The sequence below is a fragment of the Ochotona princeps genome, chromosome 1, assembly GCF_030435755.1.
Source record: "Ochotona princeps isolate mOchPri1 chromosome 1, mOchPri1.hap1, whole genome shotgun sequence".
Classification (NCBI taxonomy): Eukaryota; Metazoa; Chordata; class Mammalia; order Lagomorpha; family Ochotonidae; genus Ochotona; species Ochotona princeps.
In genome coordinates, this window is record NC_080832.1 from 83,088,917 (window position 1) to 83,116,430 (window position 27,514).

The window sequence follows — 27,514 nt, forward strand, 5'->3', positions numbered from 1 at the left end:
TCATCGCATGACCTATTTGGGGCTTTCTCTGGGCTTGTGTAACTGCTGCCAAATGGGAGGGTGGGCATGTAATCTGGTTGTTAAAACTGGAATACTTTGAGAAATATAAGGAGCATTACCAACTATAACGCCGAGACAAGAATCATAATTTAGGGCTATCCAGGCAAGGGAGAAGGCATGGTCTCTCCACCTGCAGGGTTTTCACTGGGAAATCTTTTTTTTTTTTTTTTCCCTTTCTTTTTGGGTTGCTTTACAAATAAGATTTAACTATGTTGTTGAGTATACATATTCATCACACATGATCTTTACCTCCACAAATGTTTCCCCAAATCTTTATAACTTGTCTCTGCTTTGTTAGCGATTATCAACCACAGATCAAAGCTATGTCCAGCATGATACTAAATAACTAAGAAGATTAGAAATCACACACTTAAGAGTAGCCCTGGTTCTTTGACAGTTAAACTGATTTGAATCTTTTATAATTTCATCTGAACTTTTATTAATAGATAAAGGCAGTCAAAAATGATAGAAAAGGATAGAGGTTTTTTTTTTTTTTTTGGCAGTTTGTCGCTCAGTACTCCTTGAGAGTTACAAATTTTCTCCCAGTGATTAAACTGGGTGGGTTGAATATACGGTAAGTAGTTCATTCAGTCTAACTGTGTGTGTATGTGCGTGTGCGCGCCTGTACATGTTAGAGGGTCCTGGAAATAAAAGTTGATTTAGGAATGCTTTCAGCTCTCGGCCAGCAGCAAAGCAAGCACTGTAACAGCAGTCTTTAACAGTTACACCTCAAAAGGTAGGATCAAGTCACTGCTGATAACACAGACCTCTGTTTTTAGAGTTAATCCTGTTTTAAAATAACCTGATGGGGTTTTTCTTAGATACAAAATAGAGAACATAGGTTGGAACATCAAGTCATATGATCATTTTCAAAAATCCAGTTGCATAAATAACTAAATGTTCCTAAGGTAATAGACACGCATGACAGACTAGTTCTCATGCAGTGTCTCTGGCATGGCTTTGCTTTTCAAATTTCAACCACTTTTTAATGACACATTTTGTGTTGAAGATAGTAGTTGTTCACCAAGAAAAAGTTGCACAATTTAACAGGCATGTGGGTGAATAGGGAAGAGGAAATTAGTTATTCTAGGAGATGTATCCAAAGAAAAGGACTCAGGAACAAGATAATTTAAATAATGACAGGTATCTCTCTGACTCATTTTGTTCGAGGTTTTCACCAACCTGATAGCTCGAATGACAGTTTTAAGTGGTGGGGTTAGGTCTTCTACTGATACATCACACTGGCATCCTTTTTCATCATATACATCATCAGTGCCAAGCGCTGTGTCAGCTGCAAGATAAAAGTGCCAATTAAATAACGTCACTAACAGCAATTTAGAACCTGTAGCTGAATTTGTTTCACATAGGAAGGGTGAGGTGCTCACAGATTAAGCTTGCAAACCAAGTTAGGTATGAGGTCAGCTAATTGTTTTTTCAATATTATTTTTCTCTTTCTTCCACAACCCCACCAGCTTTCTGTTATTTGATAAATACTTTATTGAGCCTGTGGAAGATGGAACTGACATGCTGTCTTACCAGTAGTGGTGATGGATTTGGGCTGGTACACTTAAGCTTGGAAACTAACAGCTGGGGTTTAGGTGAAAGCTGTTTGGAGGCAAGGAAGCCATCTTGGATGCTTCCCCAACTGGCCTATACACACAGAGTTAGAATCCCATGAGGCCTATGCCCTGAACAAGTGAGTTAGCAGCCAGACCCCAAAATGCTGATTACCAGTGAGTTCCTGCATACAGGAAGTTTAAGAAAGACCTTACCGAAGAGAATACAGTGCAAGTTGAGAGCAGATTTTTATACTGAACAAAAGCATTAGCTCCATATAAATCGAAAATATTTACCTTTGTGTTAATTGCGATGTTTGGAAAAGGAGATATGTTTACAATAAATGCTGAATTATACATGATTTATATATTGATAATAAATAAACCAATATCACTATAGCTTCATTTTCAGTCACAAAACATAGAAAACTAATTAAATTCTTATAATGGGGATGGACTAGATGAATATCAGTAGGTTTATACAACGGAATATTACTTAGGAAGCTGTTAAAAGTCATGTTGAAGGTTAATGATCACAAAAATGCCACCATACACTGTTAAAAAAAATCATTGTATTTACCTGGGATTAAGAATTTTATTCAATTTGCTTGACTGTTTTTTTAAAAACTTCTATAATGAACATATATTAGTAACAAAACAGTACATAAGTTATAAAATTGAGTTTATGGGAAATGACTTACATAGCTCCTAAAAGCTATCTTTTATGTAACTTAAGCACCTGTAAATGTGGACCTATGGTACAGGACTAACACTGCTTTACACTGCTTTTGCTTAGCACAATGATCATGCGCTAAGTCAACAAAAGGTACACACATTATCTAGTTGGGCTCAAACTCCTGAAAGGCTAATGGAGAGCTATTTATTGTGGCAGTGCTTGTATTGGGAATGTAGTTGGTGTGACATTTGATTTCACTAATATTTATTGTGACTTTCCTTGGTTTACTCTGTGTTGGACCGAAGATAGTAGTGGAGGAAGAGATAGTAGGTTACAGAGAAATGGGTTTTCACAGGTCTTCTTCATGAGCTCTGTGGCCTTTTGCCTTCAGAGCCAGAAAGGAAAAGAGGTGGAGTAACTACCTCATAACAGAAATAAAAATGTTGTCCTCTGAATTTGCTGTCCCAAATGCATAGATTGGCACTTAGTCAAAAATGTGATAGTAGTAAAAGGTGTGTGGGGGGCACTTTGAGAGGTGATAAAGTAATGAATGAGGGTGCCTCAGGAATGGACTTAGTGATCTTACAAAATGGCTTAAGGGAGCCATGTAGGCCCTGTTGGACTTTTGTCTCCTCTACCGTGTGAGGATATAGCATTCATGCCCTCTGGAGGATGCAGCAGTACAGAAACAGAGACCAGGCACTCAGCACACAAGAATCTGCTGATGCCTTGATCTTGAACTTCCAGTGCCCCCCACTCCTCCACTGAGAAATACATTTGTGTTCTCTATAAATTACTCGGTCCTGGGTGCTTTGATGCAGCAATGCAAATGGACTAAGACAAACAGCAACCACTCACTGAAATTTATGAATACTTGGGTGAAACCTCAGCAAATACTAGTTTTCTCAGAGAAACTACAGATTTTGCTGTTAATATTAAGCAGGGATGGAGGCTTAAGGGAGGGTGAGTACCTGGTCTGAGGCCACAAAGGTGATAAGTAGGGCCAGTAAATAGCAGAACATGATGGTACAACTCAGTTCCTGAGGCTCCAAATGCCATACACTTTGCACTGCATGGTGACCCAGTGTCAGAAAGAGTTCAGGATTAAATGGTGACACACAACATGTCAAGAGAGACAGGGCACACAGCTGTCTACTCATGTTACCTGATGACTGCAGCCTGTCCCTATTGGTTACACTCACATTTTCTGCAGAAAATGTTCCACAGTTTATACAGGCACATATTTATTAACTCTCTTTGACTCAGTGATGACCTTGACAATAGCTGGTCCATGTTTTTGACTGATCACCCACAAAACATAGCCCTTTTAGCCCATAATTCGGGCCCAAGTTTGGATGACATTCTGGGAATTATTCTGCAAGGTGTGCAAGTTGAATACAATCTGCTCTTGGCTGCGGTAGTGGGATGGATACAGTTACCTCTAATATTCCACCTACAACATCAGAATATGACTTGACTTATAATCACAGTCTTACAGATAAAGTTAAGGTTCAAGGTGAGATGACACTGGATTACAGTGGATCTTAAAGGCAATGAAAGTGTCTTTGTAACATGCAGAAAAGGAGAAGACATGAGGATAAAGAGAAGATGAAAGCAATCTGATGGGATGCATCTGTAAGCACAGAGTTAGACTCCAGAAGGAATTAGCCATGGGATACCTTAATTTTGAATTTCTGAGATAATACTTCTCTGTTGCTTCAAGTCATCCAATTTGTGTCTCATTCATTTCAGGAAACGAATACACTTGAGAAAACTTTTTGATTGTGAACTCTTCACTCCAGGACAATAATGGTGATAATGATAACGATAATAATAAAGGACTCCTAGAGAAATTCAATGATGTCACAATAACTTTAATTAAATTGCTCCAAAACCTCATGTGACATGAATTATTATTAGTCTGTTTTACAGATTTTAAGAGTGAAGCAAATAAGCCTAAGAAATTTGCCCAAGGACAGATGGACAGTATGTGAAAGAACTTTAATCTAGGCAGTTCAGCGTGACCTGAGCCTCACCTCCGAACCCCCTTCCCTTGTCTCTCATCGGCATCTGGATCCTTATCTCCTGTGTTACATTTGCCTTCATGTGACCGTAAGCACCTACCATAGTGTTGGTCCCACAGCATTGAGAGATAATTTGATTTTGAGTTGTGTGGTTAATACTGCTATAATCTAAGCCATGCACATCTCAAAGAAGCCCTGGAAGTAATCTCATTCTGTAACTTGATGCACAATGTGATGTGGTGGGGGAGGAGGGCAGCTGGAAGAGGCCTGTATGATGCTTTTTGCTTGTAGGTTTGATTGCAAAACCTTAAGAGTAAATATATCTGTGCTGGTCTGTGTTGAGACAGGGGCAAAATTATTTCAGAGTTATATAAGTGGGGCAGATGATGCCCTGCTTCAGAGACACCCTGAGTTGTCATCTTCCTTTCCAGGGTCATCAACAGCATACCAAATAGAGACTTAAATACCTTTATGAATGAATGCTAGGGTACCCGTTCAGGGCTGTATTTCCAGCTGAGCCTGGACCTCTGATTCCCAATCACCCACGTGCCTTTCTGCAGCATTTTGGGAGACATGAGCCATGGAACAAAAAGCTGTGTGAACTCTGATATGCAGTGAAATCTTGTCACAAAAGGCAAAATGTCCACTGATATGGTGCTTCTTCAATCCTGTGCCCTGTAGGTAACCCTGTCAGGTACAGAGTGCCTATCCAGTGCATGGGCCATGCTTGGCATTGGGGAGAAAGGGAATTATGTCAAACAATTCTTGATCTCCTTCAGCATTTTTCTGGTTTTGGTCAATTAGCAGTATTTGGGTGTGCTTTAAAACAATTTGTTCCCTTACATTTTGGAAAATATTAGATGAATTTTGGCAGTCATTGTTTTTGAAAAGCCTCCTAATACAATTGTTACTTTTACAGAGAATGAAAAGGCAGGCTGATAGGGAACATTCTAGAGGCTTCTGCTATGTCCAAGATCACTTTTCTATTTCCTCTATGAGATTTTATATCAAGCTACAAGTACTTAGGAAAGAAGAAGAAATTTATAGTTCTTTTTCCAGGTCTGTTTGATTTTTTATGCATCTATTGATGAAATTATGAAATTATTACAATGGATTTTAATAGGCTCTATACAGCCAACAGGGAGTATTAAAAGAAATCCCCCAAATTAGGCTGTTCTAAAGACCAACCCTACAAGCTAAAGGTAGGGATCCAATGGATTTTTCTTTCTTTCTTTCTTTTTTTAAGTTTCCTAGAGAAATCCAGTATGTTGTCAACGGCAAAGATCACTGATTGTTGGTGGAGAAGTGATGCCCCTAGGCTTCTCTCAGCCAGAGCTGAGAAAGGTATTTGAATAGTCAGCATTTCATGTTTCTCCTTTAGTGCCACTTGCATGTTTGCAGCGGAATAATTTGAGATAACGGAGATGCCTCAACAAGACACCAAGAAGATGCATTATAAAATGTTTGAGGAAAATCCTTGACGAGTTGGCAATAAAAGGAACAAGGTTCTGTTCCATCACAATTTGATTTTAATCACCTTTTACTTCAGCTTGAAGACCTCAGTCTGACTTCCAGGTATGAAACCCCACCCTGGTTCTACAGTGTAGAGTTTACATGAACGAAACAAATCCAAAATATAAATGTACAAATATGTCAGCCAGGAGAAATTTCTACTAGTAAAAATGACTGAAAACAACTGAACTTAAATAGAAGCAAAAATGCATGAATTACAAGTAGGAGTTATTACTGCTTAATTTCAGCTTCAGAAATTATAATCAATCATCTTAAAATCTTATTCCAGAGAAGTTTTCCTTGGAAAATAATTTCAAAAGAAAAGAAGATAAGGCAATGGACTGTACCAGGCCCGTACTTGGCAAGTACACACAAGAACCTGGTCTGGGTTCACCTCAGACAAAGTTTCTTTAGGGATCCCCTCAATTGAACTGCTGGACTCAGATCCCTATCCATGAAAAGACAGAGGACAGATCAAATCAATCAACTACCCCAGCCATATGTTGGCAGTGAAAAACAGGGCAAATGGAGACTCTAAGATGGACTATGTCAACCAGTGGATTCTGCAATGAATTCTTTGTGCTTGGAATGGCAAGATTGGCAGCAATTCATAACTGCTGAACTATCAAAACCACTTGAGCAAGATCCTCCGAGCATGCTCCACATCGGGGACCTGGGGTGGGTGGGAGACTGGGTGGGGCTTCTCCCTTTACCTCCCCCTTTACCCCAGTTATAGGAAAAAAAGATGTGTGGAAATGATAGTCTTACCCACTTTCCTGTAGCCCTTGAACCTTTATGCCCTAATTAACTATGTAAAGATTGTCAAAAATATAATAAAAAACTGGAAAAAAGAAAAGAACATAGTTTAATACAATTTTTGCTCTATTATTTCTTTCTATGGAATAAGCTTTAAAACAATAAACTATATCATTTAAATTTGACAGTATACTACACAGCTATGAAAAAGATAATCACAATATGTGATATGAAAATATTTAAAACTCAATAATATTAAAATATGAAACTAAATATGCCTATAAAATGAAATTAGCTGCTTTAGGCAATCAGATTATAAACTGTTGGCATTTCTTTTGAAATTCTTTAAGGAATTAAGGACATCTCCATCCTAAAAACAGAGAGATAATCTGTATTAAGGAAAACACTTTTCTAAGTGTTCAGAAATTAATGGCAATTCTTATTGTCATACTTCTTACAGTAAGCGTGTGAATGCTTGAAGTCCATATGGTCCGAGGAACACACATTAAAATGGCAATATAATGGCAAAATATATTTTTTATTTCCTGTGAGTAATTTTAATTTATTTTCTAAAGGTTTCTTCCTTCTGCTGCTAGTTGTATTTCAATCACCTCTTCCCTTCCCCCATAATTTTCCAACACCTGAAATATCATCCTCAATTTAGATGTTCCATTTTAGACATGTGCTGGTTCAAAGGCAACTTCTTTAATCCGACTAGAGTTTAGAGTAGCTGCTTGGGCTCTGAGGTCACAGCAGTTCCATGTCTCTATGCTGCTGGCTGGGGCTTTTTACTGGTCTGTGCTAGACATTACTAAGTCACCAATAGACTCACTGGGTCCTCTAAGCAAATAAGGAACCTAGGAAAAAGGGTATTGCAGACAATACGTTCTTGTTTTTGTTCTAGTCTTTTCTCCTTTCAAATACTTCATATTATTTTGCTTATTTATTTTTCTAAAAACATATTTATCTATTTGGAAGGCAGAACAACAGAAAAAGTGAGAGCATGCACACACATACACACACACATACACACACACACACACACCCCTTCCATCCACGGTACATGTACCAGCTGGTGGGTGAGGACAAAGCCAGGAGCCAGAAACTCTTTTTGGGTCTCCCACATGGTAGCAGGGACCCAAGGACTTGTGCCATTGCCCACTGCTTTTCCTAGGCTATTATAATGGAGGTGGATACGAAGTGGACCACCCAGGACTTGAACCGGAGCTCATGTAGAATACTGGTGTTGAAGGTGGAGGCTTATCTCAATGTATCACAATGCTGACCTCAAAGATTTTTGTTTTAACTTTACCTTCCTCTAGGATCTCTTTCTGTCTCTCTCTTGCCTCTTAAATAAATAAAATAACAATAACAGAGTCTACCACTTCCATGAAACACTTCCTAATATTACAAGAATGGCCCAGCTCTTTCTTTTTCAATATTTACACATCCCATGCAACACATATTATATTTGTTTGACAATTATGATATAATATTATATTTGATTATATAAGTTCTCTAAGACACATTATATATGATTGTATGTCAGTTATGACATAGTTTTATATTTTATTATATGATGGTTAGGACATGGCATTATATTTAATTGTTTATAAATGCCTTTCCTCACCAGTGAGCTGAGTCAGAAGTGGTAACATGTCTTCTCATCCATGTAGCCAACTTCTAGGTGCTGACCTTATTTTTAATTCTTTTTATTCTATTTTATTTTATTTTATTTTATTTTATTTTTTAAAGATTTATTTATTATTTTTATTACAAAGTCAGATATACAGAGAGGAGGAGAGACAGAGAGGACGATCTTCTGTCCAATGATTCACTCCCCAAGTGAGCCGCAACGGCTGGTGCTGTGCCGATCTGAAGCCGGGAACCGGGAATCTCTTCCAGAGCTCCCACATGGGTGCAGGGTCCCAAAGCCTTGGGCCGTCCTCAACTGCTTTCCCAGGCCACAAGCAGGGAGCTGGCTGGGAAGTGGAGGTGTCGGGATTAGAACCGGCGCCCATATGGGATCCCGGTGCATGCAAGGCGAGGACTTAAGCTGCTAGGCCACGCCGCTGGGCCCCTTATTTTTAATTCTTATATTGTATTTATTTGCTGATTATTCAAAAATAGGTATAGTTAAAAATTTGACTCTGAAAAGAAGAAAACATTTTCTCTTATGTTTAATTTTTTAAAATTAAATTTGATTTAAAAGACAGAGTTACAGAGAGAACAGATTAAAGAGACAGAGATCTTTCATTTGATGGTTCACTTCCCAAATGGCCACAATGGAAGCCAGTAATCAAGAAATTCATTAAGTCTCTCATGTGGATGCAGGGTACACAAACTTGGACCATCTTCCAGTACAAGCTGGATCAAATTGGTGCAGCAGGGCCTTGAACCAGCTCCCATATGGGAAGCCAGTGTTGCAGGCAGCAACTTAACCTATTATTCCACAATGTTGGTCCCAAGATGTACCATTTTATAAGATTTAAAAAAATTGGATTCCCTCACTGACCCATGAAAATAGTTAAGAGGCAGAAAATGTCCGAAGCAAAAGAATAAATAATTTATGTAGTAAAATTCAGGAAATACCTGTGAATAAATATTGTATGCCAATCCTTACTTTTAGCAACCTATAGATCCATTTTAAATTCTTGGGTCTATAAATTTAATCAGTGCAAAGAGCAAAAGGGGCATCTCTCTCTCTCTCTGACCAATTACCTATGTCAACCATATTAACATAATAAGGAAGGTAACCCAGACTTATTTTTCTCTTCAGGAACAATGCAACAGTAATGAAAATGTGCATTATTACAGTCAGATACAGTGTTATTTCATGTCACCTTTGGACATTTAACTTCCATGTTGTGTTTTCAGCGTGACTTCTGTCTTAGAACATGGTTGGTGAGATACAGATAAATTATGAAATTTCAGTCATGTGACCATTAATTCTGACTCCTAGGGGATTTACAATAAATAGCTTAAAAGTTAGTTCTTATATTTATTTTATTAGTTTTTTTTAAACAACTGTTTTTTTTAAATAAGTTTTATTGTTTTTTGATACAATTTAGTTGGTGGTGGACTCTCTCTTCCCCCTCCCCAAATTCCCTCCCCTCCCCTCTGTTCTCCTCTCTAGAATCATAATGTGTGTCCATCGTAAATTTTCCCAAGTCCCTCATGCTTCTACTGGAGTATCTCCCAGCCATGTAGAAGAATAACTTTTCATTGTGGGTTAATTCTTGTATCCTGGGGCTCTACTATAGGTAGAGTGAGGATTAGGCCTTTGTTGTTTATGGGCCATACCAATAACAACAGCTGGGTTCTTAATATGAGTTAAGCTATTATCATATCGAGTTTCGACAGAATCAAAAACAGTTCTATTAGGAAATTTTTGATGCATCAGAGAATAACTTCTACTATTTTTTTGTAGACTATAAAATTGAAAAGATGATATCTGAAAAAAAATTCGCAAAATAGGAAAATGTTCTTACTTTTATTGGAAAAAAACTTTAAATTTTTGCATATATTGGTTTCCAGAACAAATAATCTATTGAGTTTTTAAAGCAGAACTCTACATAGAGATCTAATTTTATTGTGCTGGGTTGGTTTGTGTAAGGGAATTTCAGGTTCCAGGCATATGATCCCCACACCAACTAAAGTCCACCAAGCCATCAAAAAATTCCCTAAACAGCACAACATCATTGACCAATCAAAGGAAAGTTATGACCACCACTTACCAAGCAGGAATGTGCACATCATCTGAGAACACACCTCTTAGCCCCAGTTCAAATTTGTAACTATCTCCCCTAACTCTTCAGGGAGCTGGGAAATTAATCAATAGCTGCCAAGCTCATGGATCCATGCTTTGCAATAAATATCTACTTTCTTTTGCACACACACAATTAAAAATTTAATATTCTGAAGAGGGAATTTGATGTACTTTTTTTTGCCAAAGTTAATACAATTCACACAGTAAATGTTAGAACAATTGACTATAGATTGGCAGAGATTATATGAATTAACTGACCTTATTGTTTATTGCATTTTTCAGTGTTCTGACATTCTTGACATCAGAATTGAAAGCTTGTGACCCAGAATACACAGTGCTGGTAACTCAAGACAGAAATAAAAGGCATATCCAAACACAAAATCACAGAAAGTAGTTTACCTTTCTTTCCCTTAAAAGAATTAGACCTATATTTTGGAAAATTGTCTCTGTATGCCTTCATAACTCAACCAGATCTATGGTAGACATTGGTAGAATTTCACAGTAAAGAGGAAATATTATTGGAATTTTGTTGGCATGGCATAATTAACAGTTTCCAAAATTTTTTGGTTTCTCTTTGCAATAAGAATCTAGGACATACACACATACATAAAGATACACACACACATAATTAAGACAGAAAGTTCCTTTTGGGTTGATGGTGGGCTGAACAAACACACATAATCACATTCCTTCTGAAAACCCACTAAAATATAGTGAGGACATACTTTTAAAAAAGACATAAGCCCATAAAGAGAGAACAGGAGAGGAGGCAGTGACAATGTAATTTTGGAAGTGGGAAACAGATGGACATGTTAAAGCATTGACTAGTTGATGCCAGAGAGATTTACTTGCTAGGCAGGAGTCTGGGTAAGTACATCTGGGGAATCTCACCACCCCAGTGATATCAACATCAGGAATTTGCCCAAGAAATGGCTGACTCAGATCAGCCTAGAATGAAGATCAAAGCAGATAAATTTTCAGAAATTCCAGTCACTTCTGAAGCCTCCATGCTTCACTATAATGAGACACCTCAAGTCTACTAAATATCTGAGGAAACCTTTCATTTCAAAATTAGAGCTCCAAATGAACTAAAGGTGAACAGTAAGGAAAAGAAAGTTTTAACACAGTATTGTATGTATCTTCAGAAATCTAAGGAACACTTGACAAATGACCACAAACAACCTTAGAAATAAAATGAAAAAGTAAATGAAAAAGGCAGTAAGAAGCTTGGAAGGGTAACATTGGCAAAAATGCCTTAAAAGTAGAGCAAAAAGATGAAGAGGTAGAAAATGAGAGAAAAAAGCCAAGATGATCAGGGCAAGTGCATGAGTTCAGGCTTCAAACAATACATAGAGAGAATGAAGGAAATGAAGAAGAGAAAATGAATTTAGAAAGCATTAAAATGCGCCGGAAGGAAGAGAGGGCAACTCTCAAAAAATGCATTTTTAGGCCCTGCACAATTGCCTAGAGGCTAAATCCTCATTTTGCATGTGCCGGATCCCATACGCATGCTGGTTCATGTTCCTGCTGCTCCACTTTCTACCCAGTGCCCTGTACCCTTGTGGGAGACCTGTAAGAAGCTCCTAGCCCCTGGCTTTCGATCAGCTTAGCTGTGTCCACTGTGGCCACTTGCGGAGTGAATCAGTGGATGGAAGAGATTTCTCTCTGTAAGTCTGCCTTTCCAGTAAATAAGTAAGTAAAAAAAGTCTTTAAAAAGATTTTTGAAATGCACTTTTTTCCCCTCAAATGTGCTGAAAGATGTACTTCAAAATGGGAGAGTTAACAGAGAGAGGGAGACAGAGGCGTGGAAATTATGGGAACCACATAGCAGGGCAAGGATAGTGAGGGGACATTCCTGGGTGCTGGTGGTACACCAGGGGGAGAGGAGAGTTGGTCCTGGAGGAGGAGTTCGAATCAAGGGACAGGCATGGTGACAGCTGGTGTCATCATCCTGCTTTTTGTCATCATACTGTTTATTTGTCTGAAAAAAAAAAAGATACCATGGCTTTACTCTCTGATGTAATGGAGACAATTAGGCAAAAGTAGGAGGTTCTGCAAATTGAGACTTCAATCTGGAAGAAAATGACAGGGAATTGAAAAGATAAAGGCTGTTCAGTCTACTTGGAGAGCAGCCAGTGCAGCTAAATGGAGGCTGCAGGTTTCCTAGATGCAGTCTCCAAGAAAAGCCACAAGGAAACTCATGGATTGTCTGCCACAACTGATCCTGAGGGAAATTTTGTAGAGGGATGAATGGAAGATGTGAGAATTACAAAACAACAACAAACAAGGTATTATTGATTTACTACAGGAAAAGCAAAAGGCTAGAAGTAATCACAGCCCAATAGAATGCACAAACATTATACAACTGCATTTTGGCTTTTCAAAAGTTAGGGTAACTTACATTGGAAGGACAGAAGAGTCTGCAAAGAGAAACAATGCAAAGAAGATTTATGCCTTCATTCATTAGGCTAGGAATAAAACGCCCACTATTCAAAATTGATTAGTCAGGAATTAGTAGTTCACAAAACCTGGAAAAATTTGGTCATGTGCAAAAGTCAGAAAAATATCTATGGGACTGGCTGTGGCATGGTGGGTTAAACTACTTGTGAAGCCAGCATGTTAGAGCATTGGCTCTAGTCCCAGCTGCTCTGCTTTCCCTCCAGCCCCTTGCCAATAAATCCTGGAAAACACTGGAAGATGATTCAAGTACTTTGGCCTCTGTCTCACATGTGGAGTGAGCACAGAATTTCCGGTTCCTGGTTTCTGCCTGGCCCAGACCCGTGGTCCACTGTGACTGTCTAAAGAGTGAACTAGTGGACAGATGCGCTCTCTTTCTGTTTCTCTCTCTTCCTCTCTCTGTCACTTTCATTTCTTTTTTTTTTTTTTGCCACTCTGCATTTTTAAGAAATAAAAAGTATTAAAATACACAAAATGATTACTTGCCAGAGGAAGCCAGAGGGTAGAGTGGAAGAATTAAGGAAGAAAATAATATTTTATTAACAAAGTTTATGTTATTGTGTTTTACTTACTTTATTTTAAATTTATTATTGAAATTTAACATATAAAATTATACATGCAAGTAACTGTCCTACAAAGTATGTTTTGGGGAAATTTAGTTAATTAACATATGCATTACTTCATGGAGTTATACATGTGGTGAGTATGCCTAACATTTACTCTCTACATTTTCTTCTAAATTTTTTAGTTATTGAAGGTGAACAATTTCATGTATTTAATAATCCGATTTTAAGAACATAATGCTACTTCCCATCTGACCCTCTCCCTTTCCCCCCTGCTGCCACCTTCCACCTTCCTTCCTTTCTTATTTTTCTATTAATTTTTATGACATAATTTATAGTCACAAGCTTAGCCCTCCATTAAATAAAAAATTCAACAGGTAGTAAGCAGAAAAACCACTGTATGTTAAGAGTATGGACAAGGGCTACCCACAATAATCATATTTCAATTCCACATTTTTCAAGAAATCAGTGTGTCATCATCCACTATAGTTACCTCACTGTAGATGTATCTTTTACATTTGTCCCACCTATGTAACTGTAATGATGTATCCTTGAATTGACTTTTCTCCGTCTCCTGCCCATCTGAGTCTCTGGTAGCTATTCTACATGTAAGGATTCGCAGGAGTGAGATCAGGCAGTACTGGTCCTTCCGTGCCTAGTTTATTTTGCTTAACAGAATGTCTTCCGGGATCATCCATGTCATGACAAATGGCAGGATTTCCCTCTTTTTACGGTTGAGTAGTATTCTGTTTTATTTATCCATTTATTGGTTGATGAAGACTAATGTTGCTTCCATTTCTTGCCTATTTTGAATAGCGATGCACTAAACATGGAGTGCAAATGTCTCTTCGACAGACTGATCTCATTTCCTTCAGCTGGAGACCCCTGGTGCTGGGTTTGCTGGATCATACACTACTTCTATGTTAAAATTTCTGAGGAACCGCCATACCACTTTCTGCACTTATTATACTAATTTACATTCTCATTGCCCAGAATCTCAGAGTTCCCTCTTTCTCACACCCTCCCCACCACTTGCTATCTTCTGTCTTTTTGATTACAGCATTCTAACTACAGGGAGGTGATATTTCATTGTGCTTTGGATTTGCATTTGATTGATGATTACTGATGCTGACTTTTATGTTTGGTCTCAGGCTTTCTAATTAGCAATATTCAGAGATACTAATTCACACTAATGAGGAGACTTATTTTATAAGATAACTGACATATTTGAGCATTTTCTCTTTAAGATCAAAGATGCTGTTTACACTGAGTAGATAATTCATGCATCTCCAGCATCTGAAATTATGTTAATTATGATAAATTTGCTCTAAGATTCTTTATTAAATAGTGTAAATTAACCTTACTTACGGGCTAGCACAAATGTCTGCAGGTTTTTGTGAAATGCTTCTTGACAATTAAAAAGCCTCTCTTTTCACTGATGATATAAAATACTAGAGATTTTCACAAATAATAGGACCTGTTTGAATAAAATTGCTGATATCATAATAATGGCTTAGTAATGCCAATAAGGTAGAAAGGGAAAAAATGTAGTTTCTCCTTCTTAATATATATATGTTACTATTTTCATTCAAATGGGAACACTAGAGTACGTTTTTATGTGTTTATAAAATATTGGAACTATAACTCAACACAGGAGTTTTATTTTCTTCTAAATATCATCAAATACCCACTTATTGAACGTCTCAGCACTCACTGATCCGGCAGTAACACTTTCAATATCACACTCTGCTTCAGTGAGGCATCTCATGTATGTGTGGACTTTTAAGTTTTATCAAAAAATTTTAATTACTCGACTCCTGAATAACTAAGCATTTATTCGCTTACTTGTTCACAGTCTTCTCATTATTCATAGTTCAAAATACATATTTAAAAAATGGCTTAGGATTATCTATGTATGTATGTATTTACATTTGAAAGGCACACACACACAGAAATACAGATGGACAAAGAGAGAGATCACTTAGTACTCTGTCCACTTCTCAAATGCTTACAAATCCAGGAGCCAAGAACTCAGAGTCCCCATCAAACAGGGACTACTTAGAAGCTAACACCTGCTGCTTCCTAGAGGACTGACCGAACAGGAAGTTGGAATCAGGAGCAGAGCTGGGGCTCAATCCCAGGCACTTCAGTACAGGATGTAGGCACCCCAAGTGAAGTCTTCAGCACTGTGCCAAGTGCCTGCCCACCCCAAATATTATTTTTTAAATTTCTTTTACTTTATTTTTAAAATAACTACTCACAATCAAAAACAGTGATTCTCTGAGAAAAGCAAGCATTTAAAAAGGCTATGGGCAAATATTTTTTAAGCTTCTATTGTGCTCTGTCCTACATAAGCCAATGTCTCTATCTCAGGATGATAGAACTATTTCTGTTATCTCTAATAAAGGAAATTACTCCTTATAAATATTATAAATATTAATAGCATGAAGTATAATAAGCATGAAGACTCATATATTGAACAACAGGACTTTTAAAAAAAGCTATAAAGAATAAAGGATGAAAGTTTATACAAGCATATAACATTTAACCTTCTATTTACCACAAATGGAAATTGCCACCAAGTAGTGGAAGAAGAGGAAAACATGCAAATAAATCTATTCAGGACTTCAATTCATTAATCTCAATGTAGGAATTTCAGTATTCATGAATTAATGAATTGTGACAACAGTTTTAATAATAAATTATCCTGAGTATTATCCTGAGTATTGTCAAAAATCTTCACACACTATATTTCATTATTTCTCATATAACTCTATTAATTAGGTGTTATTGATGTTATGAGAAAGAGAGAGAGAGACAAACTCAAGCGCAGTGAGGTTAAGTCATTTGCCTCATTTCACTCAACCAAATGAGGGAAAGTGGAAATTGAAGCACATTGGGTTTTATACTGGGAAACATACTGTTAACCACTGGTCAGATTTATTCAATTTTCATCAAAATTCCTTGAGCGCTGGCCTTACTCAAGGCCCCACCTTTTCTCTTATTAACGAAAATCAGACATAAAACCCACAGCTTTGTGAAAACTTTTTTTCAAAATACAAAAGCAATTTTTATAGATGTAGTAAATCATCAAGTTATCATTAATACAAGCAAGGTGAATTAATGATCTAGAAGGAAGGCCTTTGAGAAGACAAATCTTGGGCTGATTCTACAAAGAGATCACCAGTCAGATCATTGGGAGTGTCATTACCTGTTAGCACTGTCTCAGTCTCCTATCATGGTGAAATAATTGTCCCAGATCCAGTTAGAACAGACTGATGAATCACCCTGCCCACTCTTGACCGTGACAGACAGTACTTCAGCTTAGGGAGAAAGACTCAGCCAATGGCAAAACAACTTACAGGATAATACTGAATTTTATTGCCACAGAGCGAGGTGTCTCTACTGCACCATGTTCAGATACATTTGACCTCAATTACAGCAGTCATACTTCATTATGGCCCTACAATCAGCAGAATCAGAGATGTGCACTGTCCCTTAATCAAATCTTTTGAGGAATTCTAAACAAATCCCATATAATTTGTGCACAACTTTCAATTCTTACTAAGCTAGCAATGGTACTTTCATGAAGTATAAATGTGTCAACCACAATACCATCTGGATCAAATGTTATTTTCAAAAGATAATAGGAATTACAGGTCCAGAATTTTAACTGACACATCAAGAGGAAGAATGTTTATAGTGTATACAGGAATGAAGGGGCATGGATTGATCTGCTTTTCCAATGTTTACTAAAAAACTAACACTAAACATAATTACTTTCTCTTTTTTCATTAGTGATATATACATACAAAATGCTAAACAGCATAGTAAAAATACAAAGCTTTGACATAGGCACAAATGCATTTTAAATTTTAACTTCATCACTTCTTTCATTGAGCTGGTTAGACAAGTCTTACACAGTCTTCCTTTAAAATTATTTTTTATTATTTTTCATAAAACAAAAGGGTTGTAGGTATAGGGGTTTCCCTCTTTCCCTCCCCTTTTTCTTTTTCCATTTTCCCCTCCCACTACTGCCTCCAACATTATTATAGTAGTATGCTCCTTCAGCAAAAGTTACAAGACTAACATTCTGTTATAACTATGATTTCCTGATTCTCAACCTCCTCATACACAACATGACTCTCTGGTTAAATTAACCAATAGAAGCATCCTGTCAATTCTGAGTCTCTAGCTCTAGATGGATATATTTGGCGCTGGTAATGATATTTTCCTTTTCCTGTTAGATTTTCAGAGTAAAGGAAAGTATAGAAAGGAATACTACACACTGATACTGTTTTCAAATAATTAGTAGGATGTTGAAAATGCTCAAAATAAAGAAGCTACAAGTAGATTATAATATTTGCCACAACTTAACAGTTACTAATTTAAGAGGCTAAATTTATTTCTCTACCTTTTGTATTTCCTTTGACCAACATAATGCCTTACGCATTATGAAGTGACAGTTTTGAGCCTGAGCTTCAAGAAGGTTTACAAGTCCTGCTCTTGGGAACTCAGTATTTCCATGTGAATGAATTCAGCCTACAGGACAGTGAAGACCTTGCGGAGCAGGATTTGTAACCTCAACTGAGGTCACCTTTGGCTGGTCAGCTCTTAGTGAATATTAAAATATTAATGAATCCAGAATTGTTGACTAAATAAATGATTGTTTTAAACCTCTTAAATCTTGTATTTGTATGGGTTAGTTATGCAGAAGATAACTGATACACACCTAAGGAGATATGGGGTTATGACGTTTTCAACCAAAACACAAAGTTGTTTAACACAAGTTTAAAGCAGCACAATGAAATGCATATCATTTTGATATTGCATTAGATTAATAAAAGATGCAAATCTCTCACTGATAAAAAGTATCATTTTCATGTACAAATTATCATTTATAACTGATGATACAGAGATAAATTTCTCCCAGGCAATATTTTTCTGAAATTTTTATATTTTTGGAATCTAGGAACTGCTGTTATGCACTGTGCATGGCAACAGAGGAAAACGATGGCAAGAGGAGAAAAGCTGGGGAAATTCAGAAAAGAAGAATAAAGTAAAAGAAATTTAGGACAATGTAAGAAAGTTTCATGCTGCAAATTGCACAAAGCAAAGCCTGGGTAACCTGTCTTTCTCTTATGTACACTGCCCATCACAAAAAAGGCATCTGACCTTTACTTAATCTTTTTTTACCCTTTTGTCAAGTAGAGCACACCATGAAAGCAATTAAATGCAGTTTTGAAATTGTGTCATATTGGTTTCTCTTTGTGAAGCAGACGACTAAGTGTTCCTCTGAAGGAAATAATTTGAGATATATGAATGAAAAATCACTATGAAGCTGCAAAGGGTTTCTCTTAAATATGGGCTAAATCCTGTGATTTGTGTAATGGCTTACTTTGTGTTTATTTTTGTGCAATTTTAGAGGTCATCTATAGGTTATTTCTGAAAAAATGCCAAGTCTGAAAAGTGAGGAAGATGCCATATGTTATTCCCAGTGCCAATCAATACTACACATAGGGTAGGATTGGTCAGGTAAAACAGACATACGAAAGTTCCTTAAGATGGCAATTACCATGTCTACTTATGACCTCCTAAATGTACTCTGAAAAGCTTGGAAACAACTGCTTATTCGAATGAAAATCTGCTAGTTGGTGGCTTATCTCTGTTTTAGGAATGATCCACTATGCCTCATACATATGCACCTCATAATAGGTGGGTTTTCAGAACACACAAGGAAAGAGAATGTGTGGGATTAATGAGAGGTAAGAAGCAATGTAGAGCACCATTTTCTGCACCAAAGACACGAAACTAAGGTAACGAAAGGCAATTACTCTATGACACACACAGAGAAAATTTGTCCCTGGCATTCCTCCCTCCCTCTTCCACTCAAGGTTCAGAGAGCTACTTTTGCATCAGGTAAGAATCTGATAACCAGAGGTACAATGACCAAGAGCAAGAGATAGAGGAAATGAATATTACTGAAGACTCCTGTGCAAAGGAGCAAAGTCTTTGTCAATCCCAGAGTTCACTGAGGAAGACATTGAGATAATGGGGGATACAGAATTCAAAACACTTGTTATAAAGCTTCTTATCAACAATGAGGAGCACATACAGGAGTTTAAGGAATTTAAGGAATATGTCACACAGAAAATAGCAACACTGAAACAAAATCAAACAGAATTATTGGGAATGAAGGATGCAATAGAGCAAATTAAAAACTCATTAAAAGTCTCCAAAATAGAATGAATGAGGCAGAAGAAGGAATCTCAGAATTGGAAGATATTTCCAGTTACAATGGGGAAGCAAATAGCTGGAAGCAGAACTGGTAAAGCTAAAAAAGCTATTCAAGAATTAAGAGACACTATTAAAAGGCCAAATAAAAGAGCTTTGGGAGTTCCAGAAGGTACAAAAAGAGAAGCTGGGTTTAAGGGCCCTGTGCAGCAGCTTAATGGCTAAAGTCCCTGCTTTGCATGTGCTGGGATCCCAAATGGGTGCCGGTTCTAATCCCACCAGGTCCTGCTTCTCATGCAGCTCCCCGCTTGTGGTCTGGGAAAGCAGTCGAGGATGGCCCAAAGTCTTGGGTTCCTGCACCCATGTGGGAGACCCGGAAGAGGCTCCTGGCTGCAGATTGGCTCTGCTCTGTTCGTTGTGGCCAATTGAGGAGTGAATCATCGGATGGAAGATCTTCCTCTCTGTCTCTCCTCCTCTGTGTATATCTTCTTTCCAATAAAAATTTTAAAAAATCTTAAAAAAAAGAGAGAAGCACCCCAGCTTTATTGTCTTCATTTATAATGGAATCAACTATTTTCTGCTTTTTTTTCTTCAAATTTAAATTACACACTTTAATAAATGTTCAAGGTCAGACTCTCCAAAGTCTTTCAAAAGTCAAAGTTCTCTAGCACTCCAAAGATACAGAGAGAAGACTGTAAAATAATACAAAAAAATTGTTTTGGCTTGGTCTTAGGAGCTGTAGAGAGCTTTCACAGGGTTCTGGACTATTACACACCTGGGGAAGTTCCTCTGGTGACAGACAGTCCCTTGGGAATTAGCACTGAATGTATCTGAATGTATTCCATGTGGAAAACAAGAAGAAAACAATAAACTTTATTTGTATGTGAGAAAAAAAAGTCTATCTAATGAAATAATAAAGGAAAATTTCCCTAATCTAGAGAAAGAATTGTGAAACAACATTCAGGAGGGGCACAGAACTCCCAACAGTTTTGACCAAAAGTGATCTTCATCACAACACATGATAATTAAGCTCTCTTCAATTGAACATGAGGAAAAGATTCTTAAATGTGCACGTGAAAAAATCAATTGACATATAAAGGAATGCCAATTAAACTCACAGGAGACCTCTCACAGGAAACTCTACAGTCCAGAAGAGAATGGAGCGACATATTCCAGATTCTAAAAGCAAAAAATTGTCAGCCTAGAATAACATACCCAGCAAAGCTTTCCTTTGTCTTTGAAAATGAAATCAAATTCTCCCACAGTAAGAAAAATTAGAAGAATATGCCTCTTCCAATCCTGCCCTACAAATGATACTTAAGATGTTCTCTCAACAGAGAAGAGAAATAGCACCAAACAAAACCAAAGGCAAATGAGAACATTCCAGCAAAATAACAGCAGAAGACTGAATCAATGAACAACCTATTCCTAAAATGATAGGACTAAATTATCACCTATTTATAGTAACCCTGAATGGAAATGTATTAAACCAAACAATCAAATCTCATAGATTAGCAAATGGGATTTAAAAACCAAAACCCATCTATTTGTTGCCTAGAGAAGACACATCTCACCAACAAAGATCAGCAGAAACTACATTTCACAGATTTTGATGTTATTTAGTTTCATTTCTTCAAAAGTTTTTCTCTCATGTTAAGTTCTTTACTGACTCATATGTCATACAGTTGCATCATTTTCTTCAAGAAATCCCTGATTTTCTTTTTCATTTCTTCAGTGACACGTTCAGTAGCATGTTATCTAACTTCATGGTATTTTTAATTTCTTTTTTTCTTCCTATTGTTGATTTTGTTTTGTGGTTTTTCATTTAAGGGGATGTATAGTAACTGTTTAATGGAGACTATCATATCCAGACATGAGGATACAATGCAGTATGCATGTCTATTTCCAGATCAAAGATGGACTCCCAATGAAATTGTTAACTCTATCTTGACAATGGGATACTGAACTCTCTGTCATTGTCCATGCCTGCATGATGGACTTATGACTACTTATCAAGAGCAATACTACTATAATAATACAGGGGAACTCAGTGGAGGGGAGGGGAATTGAGCAGGAGGTAAGGGAAATCCCAAGGCCATTGCAATTGCATCACAAAATCATGATAATAAATGAAAAAAAAAAGAAAACAAGGAAAAGATTTATTTATTTTTATTGAAATGTAAGATTTATAGCAAGAAGGAAAGACAGAGAGGAGGATCCTCCATCCGATGATTCACCCCCCAAGTGGCTACAATGGCCAGAGCTGAGCCAATCTGAAGCCAGGAGCCAGGAGCCTTTTTAGGGTCTCCTACACAGGTGCAGGTTTCCAAGGCTTTCCCAGGGCACAAGCAAGGAGCTAGAAGGCAAGTGGAACAGCTGGGATATGAACCGGCACCCATATGGGATCCACTGTGCATGGTCCATATTTAATGTTTTTTTAGTATTGTTTTTAGAAGGCTGCTGTAAGAATGGAATGTATTTTTTTTAGTTATAATGCGATGAAAGTTGAGAGGTAATCATGATTATTTTTTTCTGATGTGAGACAGAAGACACTGTATATGAAATAGCCTCAGGAGAATACTGTCTTAGCAGGAATAATTTCTGTCAACACAGTGCTTAGTCATTATCAAGTGTTTTTCGAGGACACTAGAAATATTACATATTGTAGAAAACTGTCATCCAGGTCTGGCTGAAGTTGGGCTATGATTATGGAAAGCTGGACAAAAAGTAGTGTGCTTGGCAGAAATGGCAGTTGGAAACACTGAGGAAAACATTGGATAAGTGGCCACTGGAAAACAATGCAAGCTAGAGTTTGCATAACATTAAAGGCCATGTGTGCATACTATTCACATATAAAATGTAGCTAGTTCATGATATTCTATTATTGATATAGGAGATTGTAAGTTTAATATAGATGTCTGCCTATTTAAAATGTTTCCTTTTCCAGTCTTAAGTTGTCCCAAACATGCACTTCAGTAGATTGGTTGGCCTAAGACCCAGTCAGAGATTAAAGAAGAAGATGAACTATCTTTTAGAATACTTCAGAGATCTGGAATCTCATACTGTGTAATTCTAACTTTATTGCTATTTTCAGGTGACGGCCGGTTAATTATCATTAACGTTGAGAGGAGGAGTCACTCACAGTGACAGTGTGGGAAGTGAGGTTGTGGGGATGCAGATAAAGCACTAGCACCATTCTCCCTTATTGGTGGCAGTGATTGGAAATGTATGGGCTGACTGTATGCCAAGAGGAATTATATGCTCAAAATACTCATTTATTTATTTTAACCTAGTTTTTCCTTTAACATATTGTTCTTTTCAGGAAATTCAAGTAGTTTTGTTAATTCAATTCATTGTCTCATGGAAATGATGTGATAAGAAAGGAAGAAAAACCCGACAGATTATAGACCTAGTTTATATATTCAAAAAGCCTAGAGGGGCTGGTGTTGTGCAGCATCTTGATCTTAAGGTTGCCATGTCAGCAACCTATCTTGGAGTGTAGTTTTAAGTCCCAGCTGCTCCTCTTCTGATCCAGTTTCCTGCTAATATGCCTGGGAAAGCAGCAGAGGATGGCCCAGTAACTGGACCCAGCTACCCACATGGGATCCTTATGGAGTTCCTGATTGCAGGCTTTGATCTAGCTCAGCTCTGGCTGTTGCAGCCCTTTGGGGGAGTAAATCAGTGGATGGACAATCTCTCTTTCTGTGTGTTTTTTTTCTCTATCACTCTGCCCTTTAAATCAGTCTTAAACAAGCAAAAATTAAACCCACAGACATTTAGAGCAACATAACTGACATACAGATAAACTATTTTGGAGAAAACCTAATGTTTAAGGACATCCTTACCCTCATCGCAACCTAGAAAAGCTTTCTTAGCTCTTTGAGACACATCAGATATGCTTTACAAAGACTCCCAACCTTAAACTATAATCCTCAAATCTGTTTATGACTTCCCACACTGGATCATGCACATTAGGGAAGTTCAGTCCCAGATTCAGCATGTGGGCCTGATTGGAGATTGCCAATGATTGTGGCACCAATTTTCAGGCAAGTGATTGTTTTAGGCATGAAAATTCTGCACAAGAGAATATTGATGGGCAGTTTTCCTCACTTTTAAGAATGAATACAACACAAAGAGGTCTCCATTCTGCCTCTAAAAGTTTTGCATCTGGCTAACATATTTGGTACTGCTATAGCCATTTTTTGGCTGGTCTAAGAAGGAGGTAGTCATATGGATGAACAGAGTCCAAAGCAATCAAGAGACTCTCAGAGGTGCTGCTGCCTGTGACACTGGCATTGAATACTGGAGCACAGGTTCCAATCCTGGCTCCTTTGCTTGTAATCCAGCTTGCTGCTAATAAAGTGCAGAGGAGAGCAGCAGAGGATGGCCCAAGTACTTGGGTTCCTGCCAACAATATGGCAGACCCACATGGAGCTTTGGTTTGTTGGCTTTGGCTTGGCCCGGCCCTAGCACACTAAAGCCATCTTGGGAGTGAAGCAGAAGATGGAAGAGCTCTCTCTGCTACTCTGTCTTTCAAATAAACCAATCCATGTTAAAAAAGAGAATCATGGAGCATGAAGCTTGAGTCCCAGTGCTCTTTGTCAGGAGCTGTCTTATCTCACAGTTTTTTGTTTTGTGTGCTACTATAAATTGCCTTAGAACTTAAGGTATTTGAAATTTTCTTTTGTGCCCTGCATCCCAACTCATTCTACCTGGAACACTGGCTGAGGGGAGAAAGGAGCCTGAAAAGAAATGAAGACAGTCTATGGCCATACCACTCTGAACGTGCCCGATCTCATCTGATCTCGGAAGCTAAGCAGGGTTGGGCCTGGTTAGTACTTGGATGGGAGAAATGAAGACAGAAAATATACTTGTAGCGCCTGAACCATGGGGACTAGACTCATGGGATGCCCACAACATCTTCAGCTCATGTATACTCCACCCAGCTGAACTCCACACATCTCCTGCAGTCACCTGTGCTAGTCTTTCCCATAAACATGTGGTGCAGTTGTGCCTTCCCTAGCAATAATATTAGCCCTGAAGATTACTCAGCAGGGTTGTTACTATTGATTGAAATACTGTTAAGCATGCATGTTATACATATATCTGAGATATATTAAAAAAAATCTAGGGGCCAGTCCCATGGTTTGTCAGGCTAATCCTCCACCTGTGGCACCAACATTCCATTACGAGTGCCACTCCAAATCCTGGCTGCTTCGCTTCCCAAGCAACTTCCTGCTGATGTCTTGGGAAAGCAGTTGAGGATGGCCCCAGGCCTTGGGCCCTTGCACCCACATGGGAGACCTAGATAAGGGTCTTGGCTTCTGGCTTCAGATGGGGTTAGTTCTGGCCATTGTGACCACTTGGGCAGCGATCCAGTGGGTGGAAGATCTCTCTCTGTCTCTCCTCTCTCTGTGATTCCAGCTTGAAGCAAAGATAAATAAATCTCCTAAAAATCTATTACTATTTCTCAAACTAACAGAACATAGGGTTTGGTTAACATCAAATTAGTTAGTGCTAAAGGGTAGAGCTATCTCAAACTGCCTCCTTGACCTCTGAGATTATCATATTCTTTGGATGCGATTCTGAACTTGAAGATTTTCTTTAGTTTTATTTTTGTGGATTCTGACTGCTTGCCATTTTTCCTACTTGTTCTCTGTCACTCTCCACTTATTTGTTACTGACAGCTGTCCATCTTCCTGACAGTACCTTTTGTATCCTCTTTTTTTGTTTAAAGATTTATTTAATTTTTATTGGAAAGGCGGATATACAGAGAGGAGGAGAGACAGAGAGGAAGATCTTCCATCCAAAAGTTTACTCTCCAAGTGAGCACAACAGCTGGAGCTGAGCCAATCCGAAGCCAGGAGCCAGGAGCTCTTCCAGGTCTCCCACACGGGTGCAGGCTTCCAAGGATTTGGGCTGTCCTCCCCTGCTGTCCCAGACCACAAGCAGGAAGCTGGATAGGAAGCAGGGCTGCCAGGATTAGATCTGGCAACCATATGGGATCCCGGTGCAAGCAAGGTGAGGACTTTAACTGCTACGCTATCGCACCAGGCCTGGCTTTTGTATCCTGAACACGACTTTGCTCACCCTATCATTTGTCTCCCTGTCTGCATGAATAGACACAGACTAGAGTGACTATTATTCAAAGTCTCTTACCAGACACCTAATCAAAACAGAAGGGTCACCGAAAGGCCATTTCCCCAATTTGCCTAATCTAGTTTTGGCAGCCTTTGAGGATGATGTAGTTGAGAAGGATGGCAGTTGTGGCTTGGAGATAGAAAAGGATACTGGCAGTCAAGTATTTTGCATGGGAAGGACAGTCTAACCAACTCAAGATGGAAGAGTGAAAGCAGGGGCTGGCTAAGAGGGAGAAGAGAAGACAAGACAGACATTTAAAGGAACCGAACATGACATTGGAAAGCACAGAACTGTGCAGTTAAACTGCGTAGATGTCCCAGATGAGTAGAGTGGCTCCTTTACTTACACCTTGTAAAACTTGGATAAGTTACTTAGCTGTCTCAGTTTCCTCATACATGAAATGGGGATAAAGATGTAGTTACTTCCTAAGGGTGTGAGGAGAATCAAATTCCATAGCGGAGCATTTGAAATAATGCTTGACATAGAGAATTCAACAGAAGTTTTAGAATTATTATTGCTCTTAAATACTTGTGACTAAAGTATCATCTTATGCCACATAATTGCTAAAATTACACAGAGGATGAAATACTTTTGACTAATGAGACATTTTTGTCTCTTATTATGAGATTTATAAGTTAAAAATACTATTCAAGACATATCAGTCAAAATAAATTTTATACAACATCATTTTATAGTTTACTTTCTCTCTTTTTATAAATTTCAGGATTCAACATCCACCTGTTACTTTTCTTTTTTTTTTTTTTTTAGCAAATATTAGCAGACAACTGTGTCCTTTTTTGAGTGTAGCATGGGGGAGGGGAAATACAGAGGGAGGAAGGGGAGGTGGAAGAGAGGAATCCCTTTGTCCATATCATGGAATTAACAAATAGAAAAAGAAAAAAATAACAGCAAAAAAGGTAGGCATTTGGCCTACTGGCTAGGATGCCAATTCATACACCTGTGTCCCATTTGGAAGTGCCTGGGCTCCATTCCCATCTTGCCCTTGATTCCAGCTTCATGCTAGTGAAGCCCTGCGGAGTCAGCAGTGTTGGTTCAAATGGTTCCTTCCAGTCACATAGTGAACTAGACTGAATTCCTGTCTCCTGGTTTCAGCTCTTATCCTGCAGCTATTACAGTTGGGAAATGAACCAGTGGATGGAAACTCTGGGTCTCTATATCTGTCTCTCTTCTTCTCACAAAAATTACAGCAAAGAATAAAAACATAGAAAGTTAGTAACTTTCTGTGAGAGTCATTAAATAATTAAAAAATGTTATCTATAAAAAGGTGTAAGATTTGGCAGAGATTCTTAAACTTTGTAGATTATCTATAAATTTCTTTTGTTTTCGCATTATAATATTTTTCATTTTCCAGACTATTATTTTCCAAATCTTAGTTATTAGCTTCAAGGTTGATCTTAGTTTCCATTATTCTTGGTTCTACTCTTCCATTATCCTTGTGTAGGCTAATGAGATGTGAAATGCCTAAAGTATCTAAGGAAAAGAGAGAAGTAGAAGAGTACCAGAAATGAATGAGGAAGCAGACCTGGGATAATTGGGAGCTGGCAGTAGTATTATATATTATTTTCCATGTGTATGAAGTGGATTTTAGGAATACTTAAAACTTGGAGAGGCACTATAAATAAAAATAAATGTACATTTATTTGATGGTTATGTCCATCTGTGAAGAAGCATATCCATTTTCTCAAGACCTCAAACCAAGCCAAATCAGAGGTAAAGATTCTGGGTTATTAGGTTAAATGAGTCAG

The 27,514-nt window shown here is 37.9% G+C and overlaps 1 protein-coding gene across 1 annotated transcript in view; it reads right to left on the reverse strand.

Annotated features, from left to right (window-relative positions):
• KCNQ5 (potassium voltage-gated channel subfamily Q member 5) overlaps positions 1–27,514 on the reverse strand; it is a 558,133-nt gene that overhangs the window by 24,629 nt on the left and 505,990 nt on the right. Inside the window, exon 10 of the mRNA XM_004580459.2 lies at positions 1,243–1,351. Coding sequence (XP_004580516.2) covers positions 1,243–1,351 — 109 coding nt within the window. The remainder of the gene's footprint in view (positions 1–1,242; positions 1,352–27,514) is intronic.